At 30.0% G+C, this 23,339-nt stretch overlaps 3 protein-coding genes across 14 annotated transcripts; all 3 read right to left on the bottom strand.

Moving 5' to 3' along the window:
* LOC127072570 (saccharopine dehydrogenase-like oxidoreductase) lies at nucleotides 1-5,600 on the bottom strand. Of its 6 annotated transcripts, none has more exons than XR_007785527.1 (9): nucleotides 5,382-5,600; nucleotides 3,323-3,506; nucleotides 3,016-3,191; nucleotides 2,571-2,887; nucleotides 2,310-2,459; nucleotides 2,137-2,224; nucleotides 1,777-2,036; nucleotides 539-1,695; nucleotides 1-163 (listed from the first exon to the last, which is right to left on the bottom strand). XR_007785527.1 is itself a non-coding variant. In XM_051013082.1 (9 exons), the coding sequence occupies exons 2-8, from the start codon at nucleotides 3,492-3,494 to the stop codon at nucleotides 1,590-1,592; spliced, it is 1,269 nt and encodes a 422-aa protein (XP_050869039.1). In that variant the 5' UTR covers nucleotides 3,495-3,506; nucleotides 4,275-5,137; the 3' UTR covers nucleotides 1-163; nucleotides 1,588-1,589. The 6 variants fall into 6 exon arrangements, 1 of the variants encoding a protein (XP_050869039.1); XR_007785528.1 differs by lacking the exon at nucleotides 5,382-5,600 and adding an exon at nucleotides 4,275-5,144 and having other exon boundaries at nucleotides 2,310-2,456; XR_007785524.1 differs by lacking the exon at nucleotides 5,382-5,600 and adding an exon at nucleotides 4,275-5,135.
* A 345-nt stretch (nucleotides 5,601-5,945) lies between these two features.
* On the bottom strand, nucleotides 5,946-20,487 carry LOC127072559 (chromodomain-helicase-DNA-binding protein 1). Of its 7 annotated transcripts, none has more exons than XM_051013056.1 (16): nucleotides 20,277-20,487; nucleotides 16,546-16,658; nucleotides 15,546-15,827; nucleotides 14,660-14,848; nucleotides 14,379-14,548; nucleotides 14,126-14,289; nucleotides 13,881-14,040; nucleotides 13,371-13,683; nucleotides 13,077-13,284; nucleotides 10,647-12,941; nucleotides 10,252-10,371; nucleotides 9,916-10,143; nucleotides 9,380-9,709; nucleotides 8,787-9,280; nucleotides 8,585-8,698; nucleotides 5,946-8,486 (listed from the first exon to the last, which is right to left on the bottom strand). In XM_051013056.1, exons 1-16 carry the CDS (start codon nucleotides 20,346-20,348, stop codon nucleotides 8,270-8,272), a joined length of 5,469 nt encoding a protein of 1,822 aa, XP_050869013.1. In that variant the 5' UTR covers nucleotides 20,349-20,487; the 3' UTR covers nucleotides 5,946-8,269. The 7 variants fall into 7 exon arrangements, with proteins under 7 accessions (XP_050869013.1, XP_050869015.1, XP_050869014.1 ...); XM_051013058.1 differs by having other exon boundaries at nucleotides 5,946-8,474; XM_051013057.1 differs by having other exon boundaries at nucleotides 14,382-14,548.
* A 545-nt stretch (nucleotides 20,488-21,032) lies between these two features.
* Nucleotides 21,033-23,222, bottom strand: LOC127072573 (hsp90 co-chaperone Cdc37). The gene is made up of 5 exons (XM_051013086.1): nucleotides 23,053-23,222; nucleotides 22,480-22,613; nucleotides 21,876-22,320; nucleotides 21,501-21,806; nucleotides 21,033-21,366 (listed from the first exon to the last, which is right to left on the bottom strand). Exons 1-5 carry the CDS (start codon nucleotides 23,083-23,085, stop codon nucleotides 21,166-21,168), a joined length of 1,119 nt encoding a protein of 372 aa, XP_050869043.1. The 5' UTR covers nucleotides 23,086-23,222; the 3' UTR covers nucleotides 21,033-21,165.
* Nucleotides 23,223-23,339: the final 117 nt, after the last annotated feature.

Below are 23,339 nucleotides of genomic sequence, written 5' to 3'. Positions count from 1 at the left end.
ATGTGTTACATGGCTTTATCCATGATTTTAACGTTTAATGAAGATTGATTAAATAACAATCGTTGCGTGATCATTGCCATTATCATTTATCAATCGATCGTTATGTTAACAAGTTTGAGAAGAAATACGAATTAACATATTCATTAATATAATCTTTGCTTAGCTGCGAAAAAGAAATTATGAAACGGTTATGAAACAGTTAATAAAAAGGAAGATATATATATATGCGAATGATACATGTAAATGTACACCATAATTTTTTCTTTTCATATAAATATATATATGCATATATTAACATATATATTTGTAAATTTACTATAGTAACTATAAAGTCATTAAAACGATACAGACTGTGTTTCTAAATACAACAACGTAATTAATGTGACAAGGTTAATAGAATATAAAATGTACTTTCGAGATAATAAATTTGAATTGGTCGATTCGAAGGTTGATTTAAATTCGAAAGACCGCCATTACGAAGCGATTGGCCTTCCGTTAAAAAAAAGCAATCTATTTTATTACAAAAAATGATTCATACTTCCTCAAGCGAGTCTCCTTTCAAAGAAAATACGTAAGATACGATTCGCACGATTCTGAAAAACCGATGTTATTTATCTGGGATTTCATCTTGGAATATCCAGTAATTACGTGCCCACCTGGCATATCACATACGTAAAATACTACAGAAACATCGGGTTTCCAGTTTTGCCAACTTATTGATCATGCTTTATACTCGACGTCATGAGCAACGAGGATAACGATATCATGACGTCATGAGTAACGAAGATAACGATTTTATGACGTCTGTAGATAATAATTTACGAAGAAAGTATACTTTTCCTTTGTATATTTACACCTTTCATCGATCTCTCTTCTCTTTATATTTTATACACATCAAGCTATTTCATTCAATTTTGACTAAAAAGGTAATATTCTTTGAGAACTTTATTCGCGATGATACAAGCCAATAGTAAAAATTTGTAATTGGTTAAAAATAGTAAATTGAATGAAACAAACTAATCGAATTAAGATATTAACAGAAATATATATATATATATATATATATATATATATATATATATATTTGAACGATAATTTTTCTCGGAATATGTTATCTTAATCCAATGAAAAGTATATATTTTTCTTTTCGTATAATTGAACAAAGAGAGAATAATTTCTTCTTACAATTATTATTCTTAATTCGCAATTTTCTATTATATAATTATAATAAAATAAAACAAAAAATTCTATATTTTATTCAAAATAATAAATACAACAATGTAAATGTGAACATATACAAAATACCATAAATGAAAATTATTGTGAAAAACCAAATACCTTCGAGAAAAACGTGTAAATAGATAACTCTCATTTTTGTTAGAAATAATAGTAACCAAGTAAATAGTAGTAACAATAGTAATAAGTAAATAATATTATAGATCTATGTTTATAACATTATTAATATTAAAAGCAAAGTATAGTAGTTAATTCTATAATAATATAGATAATACAGAAAAATAAGTAACAAATAATAAGTAATAAGATAAAAATATTGGAATACTTGATGTTAGTACGTGTTAATAATACCTTCATTTTTCAATGGATGAAACAACTTCAAATTTAACACCCTCTTTATTTAGTTCATCAATAAGAGAAGTCTTACTAAATGCAGCACCAGTAGTAAAAACACCGCCACTAAAATAAATAAAACATCATATATTATTTAACGTAAATAAGATTATGAAACTCAAATAACAGGAAACAAAAATAATTTACCTTTCAGGCATTTTATCAGAATCTTTAAAAATAGTAAGAGCACATAAGATTACAATAATAGCAGTAACTTTGTAAGGATTGCAACAAGTAACTTTTGCAATCATCTCCTTATTTGGAAGATCAGAATGAACATCAGAAGGTTCACTTAATTTTTCAGTCCAACCACGTGCTGAGAAAATAAGAGATATTTCTAATTGGTTCAATGTTTTTTCGCTTGGTTCTTCATGAGTTATTAAACCCAAAGTAAATAGTTTAGGGTACTGAAAATTAATAATACTTTTCTCATTTCGTGTTAAAATAAACATTTTTTATAGAGATGTATCTCATTCATCATCTCTTTTCATTGTAACATTTATTTACCTTTAATATTAAACTGCGTCCATATGAAAATTTCAATAAAATAATATTTATGATCATAAAAAATAATAAAAATATATAAAATATAGATCTAGCAAAGAAAAATGTTCGATTAATTGGATTAAATTATATATTAATAAATTACTTAAGTTATTATAATAATAAAAAATACCAACTCGACTGAAACATATATGCTAGTCTGAATAGGTCTCTGCTTATATTTGTCAAAGAAATATCTTTGTGAACGATTAATTATTGCATGATCTCCAGATGGAAATAATACGGACCATTTATTTGTAAAAGCGCATCTATGTGGAAGCCAACTTCTAGTATAAAAAAAATGACAATACAATATTTAATAAATCAGTTTGAATATAGTCTACATACAATTTTTTTATAATATATTTAAATATCAATTATATGAAAAATCAACCAACCTGAATTTTAATTTAGGCTTCAAGTCGGGTAGTTTTTCCAAAAATAATTTTTTACGAACATCACGTATTTTATTTATGTTAATTAATCCATAAATAAGACTTTCCAAGGTTGCAAAGTTAGCTATTGGTTTGTTAATCTTTCCATTGTTGAAAATATTAAAGTATATTTCGGTACTATTAACTTCCCCGCCAAACTTTTGTTGTGTAAAAACCGTGCCAAGGTCCGCAGGAACGCTATCAAAGCCACAAGCATTTACAATGTAGATACCAGCGTCTTGTGCCGCTTTGTTATACTTCAATTGCATATCTTCTATGAACTATAAATAGTCAAACATAGAAAAAGAATTATTTTTATGAAAGATTTATGTATTTTATGTTGTATATAACTTATCTATTTCCTAGAATATATTAGATTATCCAATATCAGAATGAAATTATTAGATACCAGAGTTTCTCCAGTAACATCAACATAATGAACTTTGGCAGCTATACAAGCTTTGATAACAGGTTCACCATAATATACAAATGGACCGCAACAGTTTACAAGCACTCTTGCCTTTTCTACCATTTTTTTAAGAGATTCTTCATTCTTGATATCCGCGATAATAATGGGAACATTTTCTAAATATCATTTAAATATATCAATATCACATATCTGATTCTATAAATATTTATCATCAATATTTGTATGTTAAATTAATAAAACTTATATACTTAAGAAATAAAGTATAATTTGAATATATAAATCTTACCAATATCCGGTGCATATGTTTTAACAGCAGATTCTAATGCCTCTTTTCTACGCCCAGCTACACCAAAATTAAATTCTTTTTCTTTAGCCAAACGTGCTGCTTCTTTAATAACATACCGTCCAGTAAATCCAGTACCACCAAATATTACTATATCTAACTTATTATTCTCCATTTTGATGAAATTCTATAAAACATATATTATGTAAGATTTTAATTGTATCTAAATAAAAAGATCTTTATAATACATAAAAGATTAAGCAAAAGAATCATGAAAAAAAAGGAAAAATAATAATTTAAAAATTGGACTTAAAAAATCTTCAATCTCATTAAGAAAAAATACTTACAATTTACAAGTTATATAGTACAATAAATTTATCACAATACGATTTCTTTCGTTGTCTTTATAAGACTGATATGTACAACGATTATAACGTTTATATTATACAATAATATGATAAAAACATGCATGCATTTATTATAATAATAACAAAAAATACCAACTTGACATACGTCATGCTGCAAGGTAATTTAGTTTTATTTATGAAGTAAACACTTGTTTCAATAAAAATAATTTTTCTTGGTATCTACTATATTGATTTATAAATTGAATACTATTAAATATCCATACTATTGTTTTAATTCATATAATTTTTACTATTGATTACAAAAATAACTTACTCATATATATTCACATATGCATAATTTCTTGTAATTGTCCAGTTTTATTCATGTAGAAATATTTCTTAATTAATTTAATTATTTTAAACCGAATTAATCAATATAAATATACAACGAATAACACTATTTTTATTTCGCACAGTAGTAATAAGAAAAATGACTTATTTATTACTTCAGAATATACAAGAAGAAAAAACTAGGACATAGAATTGTTAATTTTTTTGGACTTTCTTATTTTTATAAATTAACTGATTACAAAATATTTTTTACTTACTTCTTACAAACGTATTAACATAAATATTTATAAACTACTTATAATATAAATCTAACACGTCATATCAATGCCTCTAATCTTCAACTTTCACGACCTTCTAGATATATACATATATAGGGTGTCTCACATAACTGGAACAGGCTGTATTTTTTAAATGATGGAAAATAAAAAAAAAAGTGTAGAGACAATAAGAAATAGAATAAAGGAATAAAAAGTAATGCAAAAAATAAGAAAAAGGCCGTGATATAGAAGTAAAAATAGATCAAAGTTAAATGATATTATACGCTATATAATATGCAAATAATTTTATATATCTTTGCGCATTGAAAAAATGCGACTACTTTTTTTTAACGAAAACTTATATTTTTGACTGCACCTTATTTATACTACTTCAATTATTACAATATTACTATTACTGATAACAACAACAACAACAACAACAACAATAATATAATAATAAAAACTTAAATATTATACATATTATGTATATTTTATATTGTAATAGTAAAGACAATGGCGATATGTTATTGTTTGAAGATCCACCAATTCTCGAATCAGAAGATTACACGACCTTTAAAACAATGAACAATTTCGAGCAAGAAATACTAAACGTAATAAATAAAAATATATTCTTTTTAACCTTTTTTTTATTATTATATTGTTACATTGTATGTTATTATTATAGTAAGAATAGTAGCAACAGTCAATAGCAAATCCTATAAAAGAAACCATAAACAACGCTAGTAAAAAAAACATTCGATATTTCCAAATAATGTGGAAACAAATTTGTGTTTTGATTTTTATAAAAATAATATACAATGTATAAGTATATATTCATTAATTATTATTTTTGAAAGAATAATCAACAAATGTATATACCTTATATACATTTATATTACATTTGTATACTTTACGTACCTTTGTTGTGTCCTATCTAGTACGAATTATCACGAAACTCACCTTAATCATCAGTAGAGTAAATAAATATAAGAGATTGAATAGTAAAATTTTACTGTATTATTAAATAAGAAAAGAAAAGAGATAATACATTTAAATATTACATTTAAAAATTCAAAAAAAAAAAAAAAGAATATATTAGTTGATTACATTGCATTCAAAAATTGGAAAAAGCGAAGACTTAATTAAATCTTGGTTACGATGTTCGTCAAAATCGTTCAAGAATTACGTTTGTCTCGTTGTAGCGTAAAATATTATAAAACCAGGGATGATGAACGGTCTTAAGAAGTGGACGTAAATGTTTAGACTGCAACGGAAAATCGTCTGAATATTTTTTGTAACGTAAGTATTCCAGAACACTTGCCGATAGATCTAAACAATTTAGAAAAAATTTAGCTACGATAACTTCATAACGTATAAGTTCAAGTTACATAAGTATGTTAATACTTTTATGTAGAGCGTAAAAAATTGCATCAATTGACGCAACCAGAAATATAGTTTTCTATTAAAGAAAACAAGTGCAGTTACATTTTTCTAATGCACCAATGCAGAAAAGTGCATGAAATTATTCGTATATTATGCACCATCTGATACCATTTAATTTTGATTTACAACGTTTTTCTCTACTTTCAAACGTTTAGAAGATATAGTCTAAGTTCCACTTGCATGGGACATCCTATGTATACATATATAATAGATACTTTTGTCAAAACATAAATGACATTAATTATTTATTGTATAATTAATAATTATTTTATTCTCTTATTTTATATTTACATGTTTGTTTGTCTTCTTAATGTTCATGACTTGTACACGGCTAATAATAAATTAAAAATAGCTCGCTGTGTTTTGAGAACATCACTTTGCAATTAAAAAATTAAACTAGCTGATTTCTATCACGGTGTGGCGCACATGTATGTATTTTTCTTTTCACAAATATGTATGTCGGACACAAAATATGGTTAACACATTAGCAAGATTCTATATATATCGTTCTGGCCAGATTCTTATATGTTAATATATATTCTAATATTTATACAAATGCACACTAAAATTGCAAAATGTTATCTATCAAGTAATTAGTTTTTATGAATAAAATAATCTACAAAATAATTTATATATATATTTTTTTGTACAATCTAATAAAGGCATAGTATTTAGTATTGAAGATAAGTTTAATCGTAAAATATAATTCATACCGTTGTAATAAAGCTTTTTCGTCGTGTAAACGTGAATTCATTTTCGACAAATCAATAAATCTATTCGATCACTTTCGTTTTTTTATGTGATTACAAAATTTCAACATATATATATACATACATTTATATATATATTTATGTGTGTATATATATATATATATATATATATAGAGAGAGAGAGAGAGAGAGAGAAAGAGAGACAGATGGATAAGACATACGAAAAATGGAATACTTTACAAAACACCAGAACATGATAAATGGTGCATTCGGTATTCCTACTGAAAAGTGCTATATAAATGTCATGATTATCAAGAGTTGGATTAAAAAATATTTCGATAGATCAATGTTCTTTCAGAGTGTCTTACAATTATATAATTAAAATTTTTTTTTCTTCTTACGCATATCTCTAATTATATCCCTCTATCTTTTATTGAAGCAGGGCTGAGAGATAACAGTCTTCCTGTTATTTTAATCAAGTTTAAAGGAAACTGTTGTACAATCTCTCTTGTAGGCCCTACAGTTAAATAGAATACAACCATTAATCTTATCCTAATATTTACATTATTTCACACTCTTATTTTCAGGTAGGATACAAACTTGTATTTTAAAGGAGTTAACTCAAACATAGAGAATAGTTATCTATATCTTATATCAAGATATACGGTTTTATAAAAATCAATAGAAAAAAAAGTGATCAAAATTGAGTTATCGCTTTGAATAGTATGTATATGATTAGTTTCTGTTCAACGACACAATAACTTATAATAAATTTTAGATTTGTCTATAGCACAAGATATATTGTTAGCTGCAATGCTTCAATTTTAATCAAAATATTAAACTTCATATTTTTCTTTTACCAACGTATTTCCGAATCCAGGTTATAACGTAATAAAAAATGCAAAAATTTATGTATGACAGAAGTCGATAAAATTTTCTCATAATATTATATAGACTGTCAGCCAACTGGCAATGAAATCATGCCTTAATACAAATTTATTTAATTACAAACTAATCTCTTAAAATATCAAAGAAGTAATCTTGAAATGAAATGAGTTTTGGATGGTGAATGATACTACCTAAGTAACACACCCAAAATGAACCTATACACGTAGAGAATTGAAAATGCAAGATATATGAGAGATGAAATGGATGGGAAGGCATTTTGTTTGTTTCAAACAACTGGTTCGTTAATTGGAGCGATATATGACAATATAAACTATATCTATATCCACTGTTGTATAACTCAGTTCCAGAGAATTATTCGCGATAAACGATTGTTATACGTATAAATAACAGTAGATATTAGACGTGTCTTCTAAATTAAAGAAGACTTGAACGTAATTTGCATTTGATAGAAATCACTGGCGTATTATCTCTGTTACGAATATCTCTCATAAAAGCTCTAACATATAAAAAAATTATAATTATGTTTTAATGATATATCTGATATATACGTATGTGTTTGCGTATAATATATATATATATATACATATATATATATATATACATACACACATGCCTACACACACACACATATATATCAGTACATCATTTTTTGCACAATCTATCTTTGAGATTTTCCTGAAACGATCATCTGTTGATCATCGTAAAATTATTTTGTTGCGTGTTAAGTAAGCAGTGGAATCGACTTTTTACATAGCTACAAGTCATAAGTGGTGCTAAATCACAGAAAGGATTATATATTGAATTTAATACATTTAACACACTTTTCCTTTCTGTTAATTAGCACTACCGTGAGTGCTGTGTCGTGTAAAATTATATGACGTTTCAACGGAATTATAACCGTTTTAGAATACATAAGAGTGCCCGAAAGGAGCACTAGGAATTGGCATTTGGTGGTGGCGGCCTCCTATCATAATCTCTTCTATAATCCTTACTAGGTCGCCATTCATTCGAATAACTATCTCCTGGATATCCTCGACCTCTAAAATGGCTTGGTGGCATGTCATTTGGTGCGTAGCCGCCACCTCCACTTCCATAGCTACCTGGACCGTATCCATAGCTTGGTGGTCCAGATGGATACCTATAAAAATTACTAAAATCCAGTTTACTGAGAATAATTTAAATTGACCTTAGGGAGAAAGGCCAGAATATATATTGTACATATATAAAATCAACGAACAAAATACGTACCTTCTTTTATCGTTTATATGCATACCACGATCTCTATCTCTTTCTCTGTCTCGATGATATCCACCAGACAAACGTCCGTAAGATTCAAATCTATCACGTTTGTGATCCGTAAATCTATAAGGGTATATATTAAACGTTAATAGATTCATAAATCCATAAATAATTATATTCCATTTGATACGATTAAAAATTAAAAGCATACCTTCCATCTCTCATATCTCTTGTGTCCCTAGGTAAAATCCAATGATCGTCTTCTCTACTCCCACTATAATGTCCACCCATATTATAACTACCACTATCCCTTCTGATCCGTTCATCTTTTCCACAATTTAATCTGTCCATGCCTCTATCATTGTGACTTCTGTCTCTATCTCTGTCTCGTTCTCGATCCCGTTTCATATCTTTCGACTTTGAATCTTTTTGTTCTTTGTGCCTTGACGTATCCGTTGTATTAGTTGTACTCGACGTAGAGTTTGCAGTTGATGTTATAGGAGTAATTGTAATAGCACCGATAGTAACAGCTGAGGTGTTGCTAATATTGCTCATCGCATTAATAGCTGTAACATGTTTCTTACTTGGGATACTGCTGTTAGAACTATCTTCTATGTCATCGATTCTACGCTTAATTTGGCGATCTTTATTACTGGAATCCGCTAATTGTTTGTCGTTATGTTTGTCATATGATTTTTCATGTTTCTATATGGACAAATAATATTTTGTTACAATGGATATTCGTTGTAGAATATTATCTATATAGAATAATGTCTATATGTATACACAAAGATGAAAACATACCTTTGAATTACTCGTGTCTTCCTTCTTTTCAGGACTAGATGTTACACTTACATTACTATCACCGCCACCTTTTCTCGTTGCATGCTTATATAATTTATATAGCTTTTTAGCATCAAATTCTGTAAATTTTGATACAAAATACCATAAGTTACTTCGCCATTCTTTAATTTGCTCAGGATCCTTGTATTCTGCAAGACAAGTATTAATTTGATTTCCGATTTGAACTAGACAGTGGCGTGTATGGGCTACTTGCTCTGCTTCGCTCAACGATTGATCTGGTCTATCCAAAGCTTTTAATGCTTTTTTCACCGGACGCATCTTCTCCTTGCACTAATGAAATATACGAAAAATTTATATATCGATATATTTCTAATATTATTATATATAATATGATTCTATATAATATATATATATATAAAACATAAATAAATAAATTCAGATATTAATATATATATATTTTTTTTTCTCCTTAAACTTTTTAACGATACAAAAAGGCTAGATAAATCTAAAGATTCGAATGGGAAGCATTTACTTACCTCATTGAATATAGATGGATCTAAATCACCAAGAACGTCAAGAGCTCGTGGTTCGTTGTTTGCTGTGAAATGCATCGGTCCTGCAGTTTGTTTATTTTTTTTAGTCTTCTTATTTTCCTTTTTATCCTTCTTAACTTTTTTCTCCTTCTTTTTCTCTTCAGACGCCTCCTCGGGTTCTTCTTTAATCTCTTTTTTAACAATAACGTCTTCCTCTTTCTTTACGAGTATCTGCAAACAAAATCAAAATTTAAATAGATGGAACGTTTTTTTTCTCTATCTCTCTCTCTCTCTTTCTCTCTCGATATTTATTCTGCCTATTCTCAACGATTAACTTACTTTATCAATTTTTGTCTTAAGCTTTTTACTCTCTTCTCCTGAACTCTCATTTTCTTCTATTATTTCTTTAGTAATTGCTGTTTTTACTTCTTTTGGTTTTCTAGGTTTCCTTGCACGGGTCTGAAAAACGGAGATTGAAAGTACACTCAACAAAACCGAAGGCCATGAATTTGGAGGAAACAAAAAAAAAAGAAAAAAAAAACGAAACGAAACTAGACGAAAAAGAAAACAAGAGAAAACGAACAAAGAATGACAATATCAAAAAAAGGGAATATATGTTCTTAATATTAAGCGATTCGCTTGAGAGAGAAGAGAAAGGATTGAGAAATCTTTGAGAGAAAAAAAGAGGAAAAAAAAAACAAAAAAAAAACTAGAAAGAAATTGCTAGAACTTACCACGCCATGCTTGAAATCCATTTGCTTTTTAAGAACTTTTAACAAGTACTCAGCACGAGCGCTCACCCGTTTAGATTGAACTTTACTACCATTAGGAAGAATTTTATCACCGAGTTTTAAACTAGCATCTGTTTTAATGGCTTCCCAAGAACCCATGCCATGCTGATATATGCCTCTCAAAAGTCTAGAGTCATCTTCGGAATTCCAATCGCAGTCAAAGTTCGCCGGTTTTACTTTGATGTCAAGGTGCCAATTGGCTCTTTGTTCGGCATCTGACGGAAGTGCTTGATCCAATGGTTCCAATTCTTTGACGGCGGCAGAAAATGATTTTGCATTTACCATAACACCGCCCATTTTAAATGTAGGACCTCTTCCTCTCTTACGACCAGGTCCTTTACCCTCTTCCTCGCCTTTATTCTCTTTCGCGGTACTTTCAAATTCGGATAAGCAAGCCTCGCAACGAGATTGCAGCTGTTCACCCAAATAACGCAATTCCGACATTGGTTTCTCTTGCAATTCTGCGTCCGCGGCGATATCGTCCAGTCTTTTTAAAGGCGCTGTAAATTTCTTATAACTTTTGACGAATCTACGAATTTCTACATCCGTGAAACTCTTGATGTTCTCGCGAGGCGTGACCCTTGGTCTACCTCTCTTTTTAGGTCTGTCGTCGTCGCTACCTTCTACTTCGCTTCCAGACTCTTCACCTTCCTCGCTGTCATCCGGCGTCTTTTTCCTCTTTCTACCTCTTCCATCGCCAGTTTGATTAATTTGTTGAAGAGTCTTACGACTTCTTGGCGGAAGGTAAAGATCTTCCATTTCCTTAGACTTTTCTTCTTCTTCGACTTTTTTTCGAAAATTTTCTGGTATTATCTCAGCCCAGTCTTTACTTTCGTCGTCATTGTCGTTAGGTTGATTGACTGGCTCCGATTCCTCCTCAAATGCAGCGAAACTGGCAACTTTGAATGCCGATAACAGTTCGTCTCCTACGGTGGTAGGTCCTTCGTCTCTAGTTTCGGCTCTTCTTAAAATTTCATCGATGTCGCACGTAGGCTCCTCGTCTCCGTCCTCCTCGTCTTTGAATAATTCCTCTGCTCCAAATTTTAATATAGCATTTAAGTCTTCTTTATTAAATGGGTTATTGTTGGTCCCAGCATTTTTTTTATCCAAGACCGTTCTTCCAGTTGTATCCATTCTTTGAATGACCAAATGATCGAGAACCATTTTTTGTTTCGCTCGTTCAACGATTTCCTCCTCTACAGAATTTTTTGTCACCAATCGATATATGTTAACTTGATTTTTTTGTCCAATTCGATGGGCTCTCGCTTGTGCTTGTAAATCGTTTTGCGGGTTCCAATCCGAGTCGAAGATTATCACGGTGTCAGCAGTGGCAAGATTTATGCCGAGTCCGCCAGCTCTGGTCGATAACAAGAAACAAAAATCTGGCGAACCTTCGGCATTAAAATGATCTAACGCCTGCTTTCTCAATTCTCCTTTTATACTTCCATCTAATCGTTGGAAAGGGAAGTGTCGTTTTTGTAAATATTCTCCAAGAATATCCAACATTCTTACCATCTGACTAAATATCAATACTCTGTGTCCAGTCTCACGAAGTCGCACTAACAATTTATCCAAAAGGACCAATTTTCCTGAACCTCTGATCAGTTGTTGTAGATAATCGTCGTTATTATCTTTTCTTTCGCTTTCGGTAGGTTTTGTTAAAAAAGCGTGATTACAACATTTCTTAAGTTCTATCACTATGTTGAGAAACGTCATAGTAGATCCTTTAACTCCTTTACGCAAGGCGTTATAGTTTTTTGTCAATATCCACTTGTAATATTGTTTTTGCAAAGAAGTCATTTCTACGCGTAAGATTTGCTCGACTTTTGCAGGTAATGATTTTTCTACGTCCTTTTTAACACGCCTTAAGATAAAAGGTTCTAACTGTTTGTGTAACTTAGAATAACCTTTCTGGGCAGCATTGTCGTGTTCTTTTTCAAATTCTTCCCAAGAATTAAATTTGGCAGGCATTATGAAATGAAGTAACGCCCATAACTCCTTTAAACTGTTCTGTAATGGAGTACCTGTTATTAAAAGACGATGATTGGTATGAAATTCGGATAAAGCTTTATAAAGGAGAGAATCATCGTTTTTTAATCTATGAGCTTCGTCCACTAAAAGCACTGCCCAATTTAAGGCACCCAAAAATGCTTTATCTTTAAGTACTATCTCATATGTTGTAAGTATTGCATTAAATTTTAATCTTTTTGAACTATAACACCATTCGTATTCTCTTATCTGAAAAAAAAAGAAAAAGAAAAAATAGACAACATTAGTTTTAGAGAAAAACATTTCTATGTATAATATTAATAAACTGTGTGTTCTAAGATGTAATTGTATAAGTGTAACGTCAAAAAGAAAAAGATTACGTACGACATTTCGAGATGTTACGTCACCCAAATACGTAACAAAGTTCATGTCGGGTGCCCATTGGGCCATTTCTCTTTGCCAGGAAGTCATTGTTGAAAGAGGTACTACTAATAAAAACGGTCCGTGAAGTTGATGAGTATGAAATAGGTAATAAAGGAAGCATATAGTTTGTATGGTTTTTCCAAGACCCATTTCGTCTGCCAGGATAACGCTAAATAAAGAAATATATATTAAATATCATTAGAACGGAAGAATTATAAATGACGATAAATTATCGAAAATTTTATAAATATTCACCTATTTTCTTTGCACCATGAATGGATCATCCAATTTAATCCGTCCATTTGATAATCTCTCAGGACTAAATCTTTTCCTTTACCCATATATTCTGGCTGTCCTTTTAGCTGATGAAACTTGGGCCTGATTTTAAGGACTTTGCAATGTTTACTCGGTGTCCTTTTGGAATCTTCTCTGTCCCGAAATTCTTTTATTTTTACTGGCCATTTTTTAACTATTAAAGCTCCATCTTCCCACGTTGCCTCGGCATATGGCAAACTTTCCCATTTACAATAATAATCGGGATGTTCAGAATCTGGCTTTTCATATTCAGCTACAGATATGAGGAAAGAATTATATGTATGTATATATATATATATATATAATTGTGGTGTACATGATTAAATGAAAAATATATAATATATGTAATTGTTGTATACATAATTAATGAAAAATATATATATATGTAATTGTTGTATATATAATTAAATAAAAACAAAAATTATACAGATACATCCCCTTACAACTTACCAATAATTCTTTCCACATTATTATAACTTTTCAAAAGTTCTTGTTGCAACTCTAACTGACATTCAAAATAATCTATATCCTCAGGTCCTGCATACTCTCTCCATTGTTTAATTTCTCGTTCTCGTTTTATAAAATTATCTAATTTTTTTAATCCTTTAACCTACAATCATATCAATACGATAAAATTATGAGTTAATTTTACCTTTATCAGAATGATGTAAACAATAATTAAATAACAAATATACTTTTTGTGCTTTTAAAGATTCTTCTGACTCCCACGTATTGTGTATATGCGACCATCCTTTCCATTTAATTAAATATTGTGTTTCAGTCTCCTCGGTATTTAAATCCTTTGGATTAGGATCACCATTTTCTTCTACTGCATAAATTGTGGTGACATTTCCTGTAACTGTATTAACAACGTGTTCAAAAACAATATTACTAAATACTTCTCTATAAACATATCGATCTAATATATATTACTACAATCAAACTGACCACCCTTCTTTCCTCTTCTTTGTCCCAAAATTCTTTCAACCGTTTCCGCGTTATCAGGTTCTGTATTTGTAGTTGTTGTTTCATCGATTTCAACCAAATCTTCGCTATCAGTACCTTCTTCACTCTCTTCTTTATAACTAACTGCAGTACCCGTTCTCCTTGTAACTTGCCTAAATTTTGTTTTATAAATGTTTAATATTCACGTCTTCAATAATGCAATAATAAATTATTTATTATTAGTAATAAAACTATATTGTGTATGTGTGTGTGTGTGTGAATACCTTCTGTTATCATCGCTATCAAACGAAGAATTGTCAGAAGATTCGGAAATACGCTTTTTTCGTGCTCTAGCTTTTTCTTTAGCCTTTTGTGCCGCACGTCTGTTCAAGGACTTGCTAGGTGGTGGCCGTCTATTTTCTGATTCATCAGATTCAGATTCTGAACTTTCTGAATTCCATGAATTGTGTGAACTAAAATAAATAAATAGTAATTAGTTATAGTGGATTTTTTAAATGTTCGTATTGTTGCATAATATTTAAAAAATCATATAGATTGTACTGAATTTATTTGTATGAATAGATATTTAACGAAAATAATAGATTTATCCAAATTTTTTTTTTTTTACATATCTCAGTGATAAAAAATGAAATCAATATAATTATCGTTTGTTTAAATTTCACAAGTTTTTATATGTATGTTAAATATAATCGATATATGTTTATATGCTTACTTATGATTACATATTATACAAATATAAAATAGTGCCAATCTGTGCATTTCTTTAAAGTTATCACGATTCACAAATACATTAGTGATTAAATCACACATATGTTAACCATACAATTATGATGTAAAAAAACTGATTAAAGCATCAACAATTTAAACATAAACTTAAGAAAATAGATTGTGTTAGAATTGACACACTGATATATATGATTGCCACATAGTATACAATGATCTACATGACATGATGTGAGTATCCAATGCGGAAAAGCACAAAGAAAAATAAGCATAGAATTGTAACCATATGTGTACATCTATAAATTTATATAATTTAAGTTATCCATTTGTTCTTTATTTCCCACAAATTAAGTATGTAGATTAGCTCATAAACTCCTTACGTAGAATTCGATCAATCAAAATTGTTCCATTGTTATCTCTACTTACCCCTTTTTCTTATATCTCTTGCGACCCTCACTATCACTTTCGCGTTGTGTTGCAAGTCTTTCAGGTTCTTTTCTAGAACGTCCGGATCTCCTAATGCCATATATATCAGGATTCTCATCCCATTCACGACTAGACTCATTTTTAAGCCTAAGTTTTGCATCTGTGCTGTGATTAGAGGATTTGCTTTGTAAACTATCACTTTGTGCAGGTGCATCCAACTGCTCTGATTTATCAGATTCAGAACCAGATCCAGAACCAGAACCGCTCGAAGAGCTAGAGTCACTGAATGAGCAGCCAAGCAATTTTTTGTCACTACTTTGAATGATTATTATTTTATACCTTGAAATATATTTTGTATAAAATTAATATTTTATTAAGAAAAAGAAAATTTAATTTAAAAGTATATTTAAATGTGTATTTACTAATATATTTTTCATTAAAATCTTTTTCCATTATCATTCATTTCATTTAGAAAAAATGTCTCATAAAGTGCTTATTGAAATAATATTAATTGTCCAACTAAAAATATATTTCAAGGTATTATGAAGGATCAACTGATTTGCTTTTATTTCTACTGAAACATATCGCTAATGTTCCTATGTAACAAAAATCAATACGAAAGATAATGACTGACATAATATAAATACAATTAAGAAAAAGAAAAATGTGTGATCACAAAAACTCAATGGAATACACATAGTTAGCAATACCATGAAGGCAAATGTTAGTGCTATATCAAGCTATAGCAATACACAATTAACTGAATGGCATATAATTGTTTTCACACACATATATATATATAAAGTACATGTTATGACAAAATCTGTACAAACAATAAATATTGTAATATCCGAGAAAAAAAATACTCGTAGAAACCTTTGTTGGATCAAAAGAAAATTACATATGTCATATATCATTCAGTTATCTTGGCAGAAATAAAAAATGTATCATACCATACTTTCTGATTTCATAAGGAATATATACCTAATTAAATACGCACCTATCTGTAGCAGAGGCAGATCCCGAATTACTCCCGGATGAGGAACTGTCACTTTTGCTCTCGTTTTCAGAGTCAGATCCGGATTCCTTACCAGATTCCGATTCAACTGTTTTCTGTAATATAATAATACCTAATACTATTTGGCTTTAAATCAAAATGATTCAACCCTAATGTTGTTTGGAATAAAAAACATATATTTTCATATTGTTTCCTTTTTATCAATGTTGGATAATTGTCAGAAGGTATATCTATACAATTAAAATGTACTCTTTACTTCTCTTTATAAATCTATTACTTCATACTACTGCCACCTATGTGGAAGATAAATTGTCTTCCATTTTATGGAATATGTCCACCATTTTATGAACAGAAGATTAAATATGAAGATTAAGAAACTTAAATCCTTTTCAGTCAAAAAATTAAAAAATATGAAACACACATTATAAACTGGAATAAATAAAAATAATGAATAATTCGTTTAATACCTTAAAATAGTAATTGTAAGATTAAAGAGAAGTGGTTTTTATAAACTACCCCAACACTCAATCACCATACTTAAAAATATTTTAATCTCATAGTATATATTAGGTTTATCCGAATCTAATAATTTTTCTATACTATAATGAAAGGTACAGTGGGTTCCATAAAAAATGATATACTTCATTATTTGAATACTGTACATTTTTATTAAATAATTCAGGAAGTACATCAGCAACTTAGTTTACCCTGAATTTTAAGATAAAAATGTGTGTGTGTGTGTATATATATATATTTGATAAGAAATTAAAATTACTGATAATGCAGTAATTGCATATCTAAATATACTGTTTCTTAAAAGATCATTAGTACGATATTCAAATTAATATTACACAATAATTATTTAATTTCTCTAGATAGGTAATGCTAATCCATTTAAAATCAAATAGAATAACATATTGTATTTGATAATAAAGTTTTCTTATAGCATTTTACAAATATTCTCTATCTAAAATTGGATTGTATAATATTGGTATACACAGAATATAATAATAATAGTAATCAAGGATAAATTCATCCTATTACAAACACTATATATATATAAAATTTTCCATAACATAATAAAAAATTTTTCAGATTCTTTATCTTGACAGATTTCGTATTGGAATCAGACAATAATGTAAATATAAAACTACTTTAATGAAAGTAAAAAATCCTGGAAATTTTGCAAAAACTTTATCATGAAATGGAAAGTATATTTCATTAATCGCTTCTTTCATTTCAAAATTATTATTCAGTACTTTCATTTCTTATTTAATTACTAAAGATTTTATGCATAGAAGCATCATCAACTATTGACGATTAAAAATATATAAAGTTTGCAAAATACTTAATTCTCAAGGACAATATATATTGTTAAATCCAATGTGTATACCGTATATACATTTTCCATAATCTTTTGAACATAACAATAAGAATAATATAAATAGTTTTAGTTTTACTTTCAATATATAGTTTCGCGCTTCGTCAAATAGATTCTAAATGATTAATTTTTTCAGATGATACATAAAATTCGTTTACACACATTATCTTTTATATTTTATGAATGAGATGAAAAAGAAAAAGCACGATAGAAATAATATCTTTTACAGAAGAAAGGAAGATCTTTATAACTAGGTTTACATTTGTAAAGATTGATAAAAGAAATACGATATGTATCATTAAACTCACTAATAATTCAAAAATGGGTATAAAACTTTATAATAAGAAAATGCATGGCGTATTTTTCAATATTTCTACGATGAAATTAACGAAGTTAGTCTACTTCGTGAGAGTGACAATGGTATACAACAGCGGCTATTATAGACAAACCATACATGAAGATCTTTAAGCTTAATTTGCAAAAATGGGTCTGTTTTAAATTTTTGAATAACCATGGTATCTGGTTGAAGGACAATACAAGGAATCATTTTTAACGAAAATTGGGGTGGAACACGAATATTTTCAGTGATAAATGTCATCTTGAAGCAATGTAAACAAACTTATAGGTTATTAAGAGGCTGGAAAACTATGTAAAGTTGTGGAAAAGTGTGGCTGTAAAGAATCAAGTCCCTGAGCTCCCGAGGTCCTTTGGACCCCGCCCTACGCGGAAAAATGATTTAAATGAACGCGAAATTATTTTTTACATTTTTACAAGCTTTTTATTAGCGGCAATACTTCTAAACGCGCGTCACAATGTGATTTTTCCTCTTATTCCAAACAACATCGTGGTCGTATATCGTTAATTGTTTTCTCACTATGACACCGAAGCTCGTTTCGGCGCCAAAAACAAATAATTATCGGTGAAAAAATCCGAAGGGATGCCCAAAATTGAACAATTTTCGAATCCCGTCCACTCACCTGCATCGTTTCGTCTACGCGTCGCATTGAACTTCGAATAACTGACGCACCACGCACAAATCCACGTTAATTTAACAAAAAAACTAATCCGTGCACACGTGTTCGCAATATTAATCGACTAATGATGTAGAGCGTCGTGACATCGTGCAAAATTATTGAATTTTCACGTACTATATGTTCGCAGGCCTGTGCTTGGCCTCCATTTTGTGAACTCCGCTCGTTCTTTCGCCCTCCCCCATCCGTCTTCCCATCATGCAACGCTCGGCCTGTCCCCTACCAGTCGACTACAGCGCGACCATTCCCGCCCCCCTTCCTCTTTCTTCCCAATAAATTTGACATATCAAAAAATATGATTTTTTGCAAGAAAATTTGCGGAGAACGTCGTGAGATTTACATAATATTACTTTTCAAACTAGATCCAAGATTTTTCATTTATAATCGAAGTCGAAAAAGCAATATGCGAAACGGAAATCGTCGTTAGACAGCCATTTTTATTACTCACGGAAATTTTACCCAGAATGCACAGCGTCAGTTTTTCGATTATTCAGTCAAATGCGCAATTAACATAAAATCTTACGACGCAGCAGTCAGGTATTATACTACGTAGAGTTTCGATATATGGACGAGATTTTTTGATACGATTCTTAATAATTTAGTTTGGCGTATGAAATTTGACGAAAAAGAACAAAATATATGTATATACGTACGTAGGACAGATGCGTACATTAAAAAAAAGAATAGAGAGAGAGAGAGAGAGAGAGAAAAAATCCCCATAAATTTGAACTTAGTTACAAAGAGTCGTAAAGCTAATAAAAAATATTACGTCAGATCTCTGTATCGTTGGCGTTTCGATCGAAGAAATTAATATTACATCTCTCAAATATCGACTTGACACAAACTTATAATTCGAACCTCGTTTTAACGATATCACAGAAAATTCTTGCGAAATGCTACACTAATATTTTATCGACATGATGGCACAATATTTAACGAGCTCAGAGACCTTATTTCTATAGCTCACAATTTACGAAACAATGCACACTCGGAACGAGGCAATCTTAGTTTACGAATACTAACTTATACGAATAGCCGTATGATGACACCATGCAAAGTGAGCGAGGCCTCTTTGAACGCAATGCGAATAGAAAAGTTGCCGTTTTCCATCGGATTGGGTAGTGTTCGTAAGGCACATACTGTCCTAACGATAATTCTCTTATATCTAAGATAGAAAATAGAAAAAAAAAATGTAGTTCTAATGAAGCTAAGCGTTACCCGTTCCAATGAAAATCAGCCTGCGCTTTCGGAGGATATGGAACTAACGTATAATGACCAGAATGAAAGACGAAAAATATTACCCAAAGACCCGTGGCACATCGCACCGGAAAAGGAAGGGCCGCCCGAGGTTTCGAGACGCGATGCTTCGTCATTTCCAGTCGATAGTAACGCCTCTCTCGAATAATCGAAACTCTATACTCGCATATTTGAACTCGTCAAACGTGTATATCGATCGATCACGGAAACTAACTCGAGTAAATTTCAAATACTCTTTGTTTCTTTTAATTACGTTTATCCTCGACGATTGAGATAAAATATTTGGTCAATAAAGATTTATTTATTTACACAATTCATATGCAACGATATACATTGTGTAATGTACATATTACATATTGGTCAGAAAGTCATAAAATGCAGAAATGATGAAACACGATAGCATAAAGAATATATGTACATATATTCTATACACTTTAAGATTAGTATATACATATAGAACGCTCTTTTCTTAATACTGTTTTTTTTTTCTTTTTTCTTTCTTTTTTTTTACGAATTACATTCAAAGTACAATGACGAATATACCGCGAAAGGAAAGTACTGCTGCATGTGATATATTGGACTAATAATCGTAATTTTGCACTTTTACCACCTTGTATCGACTGAAAGAATTCCAATAAAAAGTTTTAAGTAGTCTTCAGATAAAAATTTTTAATTGTAAGAAACAAATCTCACTCTCCGATATTAATCGGCTGAATTTTTAGCTAGGTTTTAGTTAGCTATGAAAATGATTCGTATGATTCTTTTTTAGATAAATCATATAGAGGATAGAATTATCCTCGTTTTATCTGCTGCAAATAATTTTATTTTAATTAATCTATTGTAAATCTATAAAATATGACTTAAGTCAAGCAGTATCTTAACAAAGAGAAAAACAAAAAATATAGATGCAAAAGCGGAGCTCAGTTCAAAGTGTTATTCTGGATCGGGTGTACCCGTGGTTTCTTCATTTTCTTTCTGTTCTTGTTCTTCTTTTTCTTTAGCTTTAGCATCTGGTACCCAAAGACCACTATCGATACAACGTTTCATATGATATCTGGCTTCTTCTTCTGGCATGGCAGCTATTGTTTGTTGCAGTAACGGTATGTCTTGTGCTTCGAAACATTTTTGTAAGGGCTAAAAATAAAAGCATTACTTCATTGACATTACATTACGATTTATCAAATATGCATTTTTTTTTTTTTTATATTACTTTACGATACTCTCCGCGTATCTCCTAATACAGAATAATTGATTTTTGTCTCCTATACCTTTGGAAGACTTTCAAAAACTTCAATCGGATCAAGACCACCGGGCCCAAGCCTTGCTTTTCTTTCTTCTTCTTCTGCTTCCCTAAGTGCATCTGCAACTTTCTCGGCAGCACGTTTGCATATTCTATCCTTAAATGCTCTAAGTTCGTCGTCGAAAGAATTTTTGTATTCTACTTCTGCAATTTGTATACGGCTGAAAAAGGAACTAACGCAAGCTCTAGGGTCAACATCTAGTTGTTTCGATAATTCCAATATATATTGCATGCATATGCATTGATGAGCCACGTGTTCCATTAAGTCGTGTTTCTGTAATTATATAAAAATGCTATTTAGGATGACGTCCATTCTCATAGAACTAAGTAATAACTGACTTACTTCTTCCATTTCTAGATTAATACACCAAATAACTAAATAATTTGCCGTATTCTCACAAACTATTTGCGGATTATCCAACAAAAATTTCTTACTATCGTCGTATCTTCTAAGCATACCGAATTCTTTTAACTTTTTTTCATTTTCTTTTACGAATTGCTTCATTCTTTTCTCCTTCTCTTCATCTGAGAAACCAGAATCGTCGTCACTTCGTGCTGGTTTTGTGTTTATTACAGTTTTTGTAAACCCATCTTGACCAATCGTATCTACGTTCCATGGTGTCAACTTTTCCTTTTTATTCATTTCATCTTCTCTCGCTTTAATTTGTTTCTCTTCTTCTTCAAGGTCTTGCAAAACTTTTTTTAACGCGGTTAAATCGGCGGAATCCTTTTGCTCGCTCTCTAACCTCGCAAGCTTTTCTTTTGTATCTTTAAGTTTTTGCTTATGTCTAAAACAGATTATGCATATTTATATATAATTAATGCTTTATTAATACGTCGATTATATCATTTATATCGAGAGCATAACTAAACTATTTTATAGAATTTATATATTTAATAGAATTTTTATATCTGAGAATATAAAATGTACACGCTTATTTACGTACTCTGCCTTTTTCCTTTCATGTTCCTCATGTTCCCGTTTTCTTTCTTCCATTCGTTCCAATCTTGCTTGATGACGCCATCTAAACAAGGATGGTGTATCAATGTTAGGATGAGTATCATCTTCGTCGTCTGAAATCTAAATATTATATTTTTCTGTATTAATAAAAAAAATTTCATAAAGATAATAGCAAAAAATATTGAGTTAATCAAACAACAAGGCATAATACTTAGATTCAAGCAACGTCTCTAACGAATCGTCACGATTGTTGAAACTTTTTGTGTTATTGAAGTATTTGTGACTTTGATAACAAAAATAAACAAAAAAAAAAAAAAAAAAAAAACCAAAACAAATATGTATATTACAAAATAAACGGACTAAAACAGGCTGGGAAAGAATATACAAATTGTCTACGAACGATTTGAAAAAAAAAAAAATAAAAAATAAATAAAAAGGACAGAAATATTAACATTCAATATCAAGGTGAAGAAAATTCAATGGCAATGTTTTGTAAGAAAAATTGTTATCATTCTAGAATATTCTACAAGTATTCAGGACTAATGATTAATATCCTTACTTCAATATCCTTCCACTTGCTGTAATCGACCATTATTTGAGTATGGTATGTTTACACCCACGCTTTTTAAATTTGTTTTCAAATCGATCGTGAAAATTAAACTTCTGTTTAAACAAACACTCGATCTTGTACTGGATTCGCCGAAGTTGGTTGACAACTACTGCAACGATGTGAACACTGAGCTAAGTTCTTGCGATATGAACTTTCGATATACGACAATTCGATCCAATCATAAGCAACACAAAGTATTATCAATACAAAACAATTTTCTTATTTAATTAATATTT

Source organism: Vespula vulgaris, chromosome 2 (genome assembly GCF_905475345.1).
Source record: "Vespula vulgaris chromosome 2, iyVesVulg1.1, whole genome shotgun sequence".
NCBI lineage: Eukaryota > Metazoa > Arthropoda > Insecta > Hymenoptera > Vespidae > Vespula > Vespula vulgaris.
This window is presented reverse-complemented; position numbering and strand designations above follow the sequence as displayed.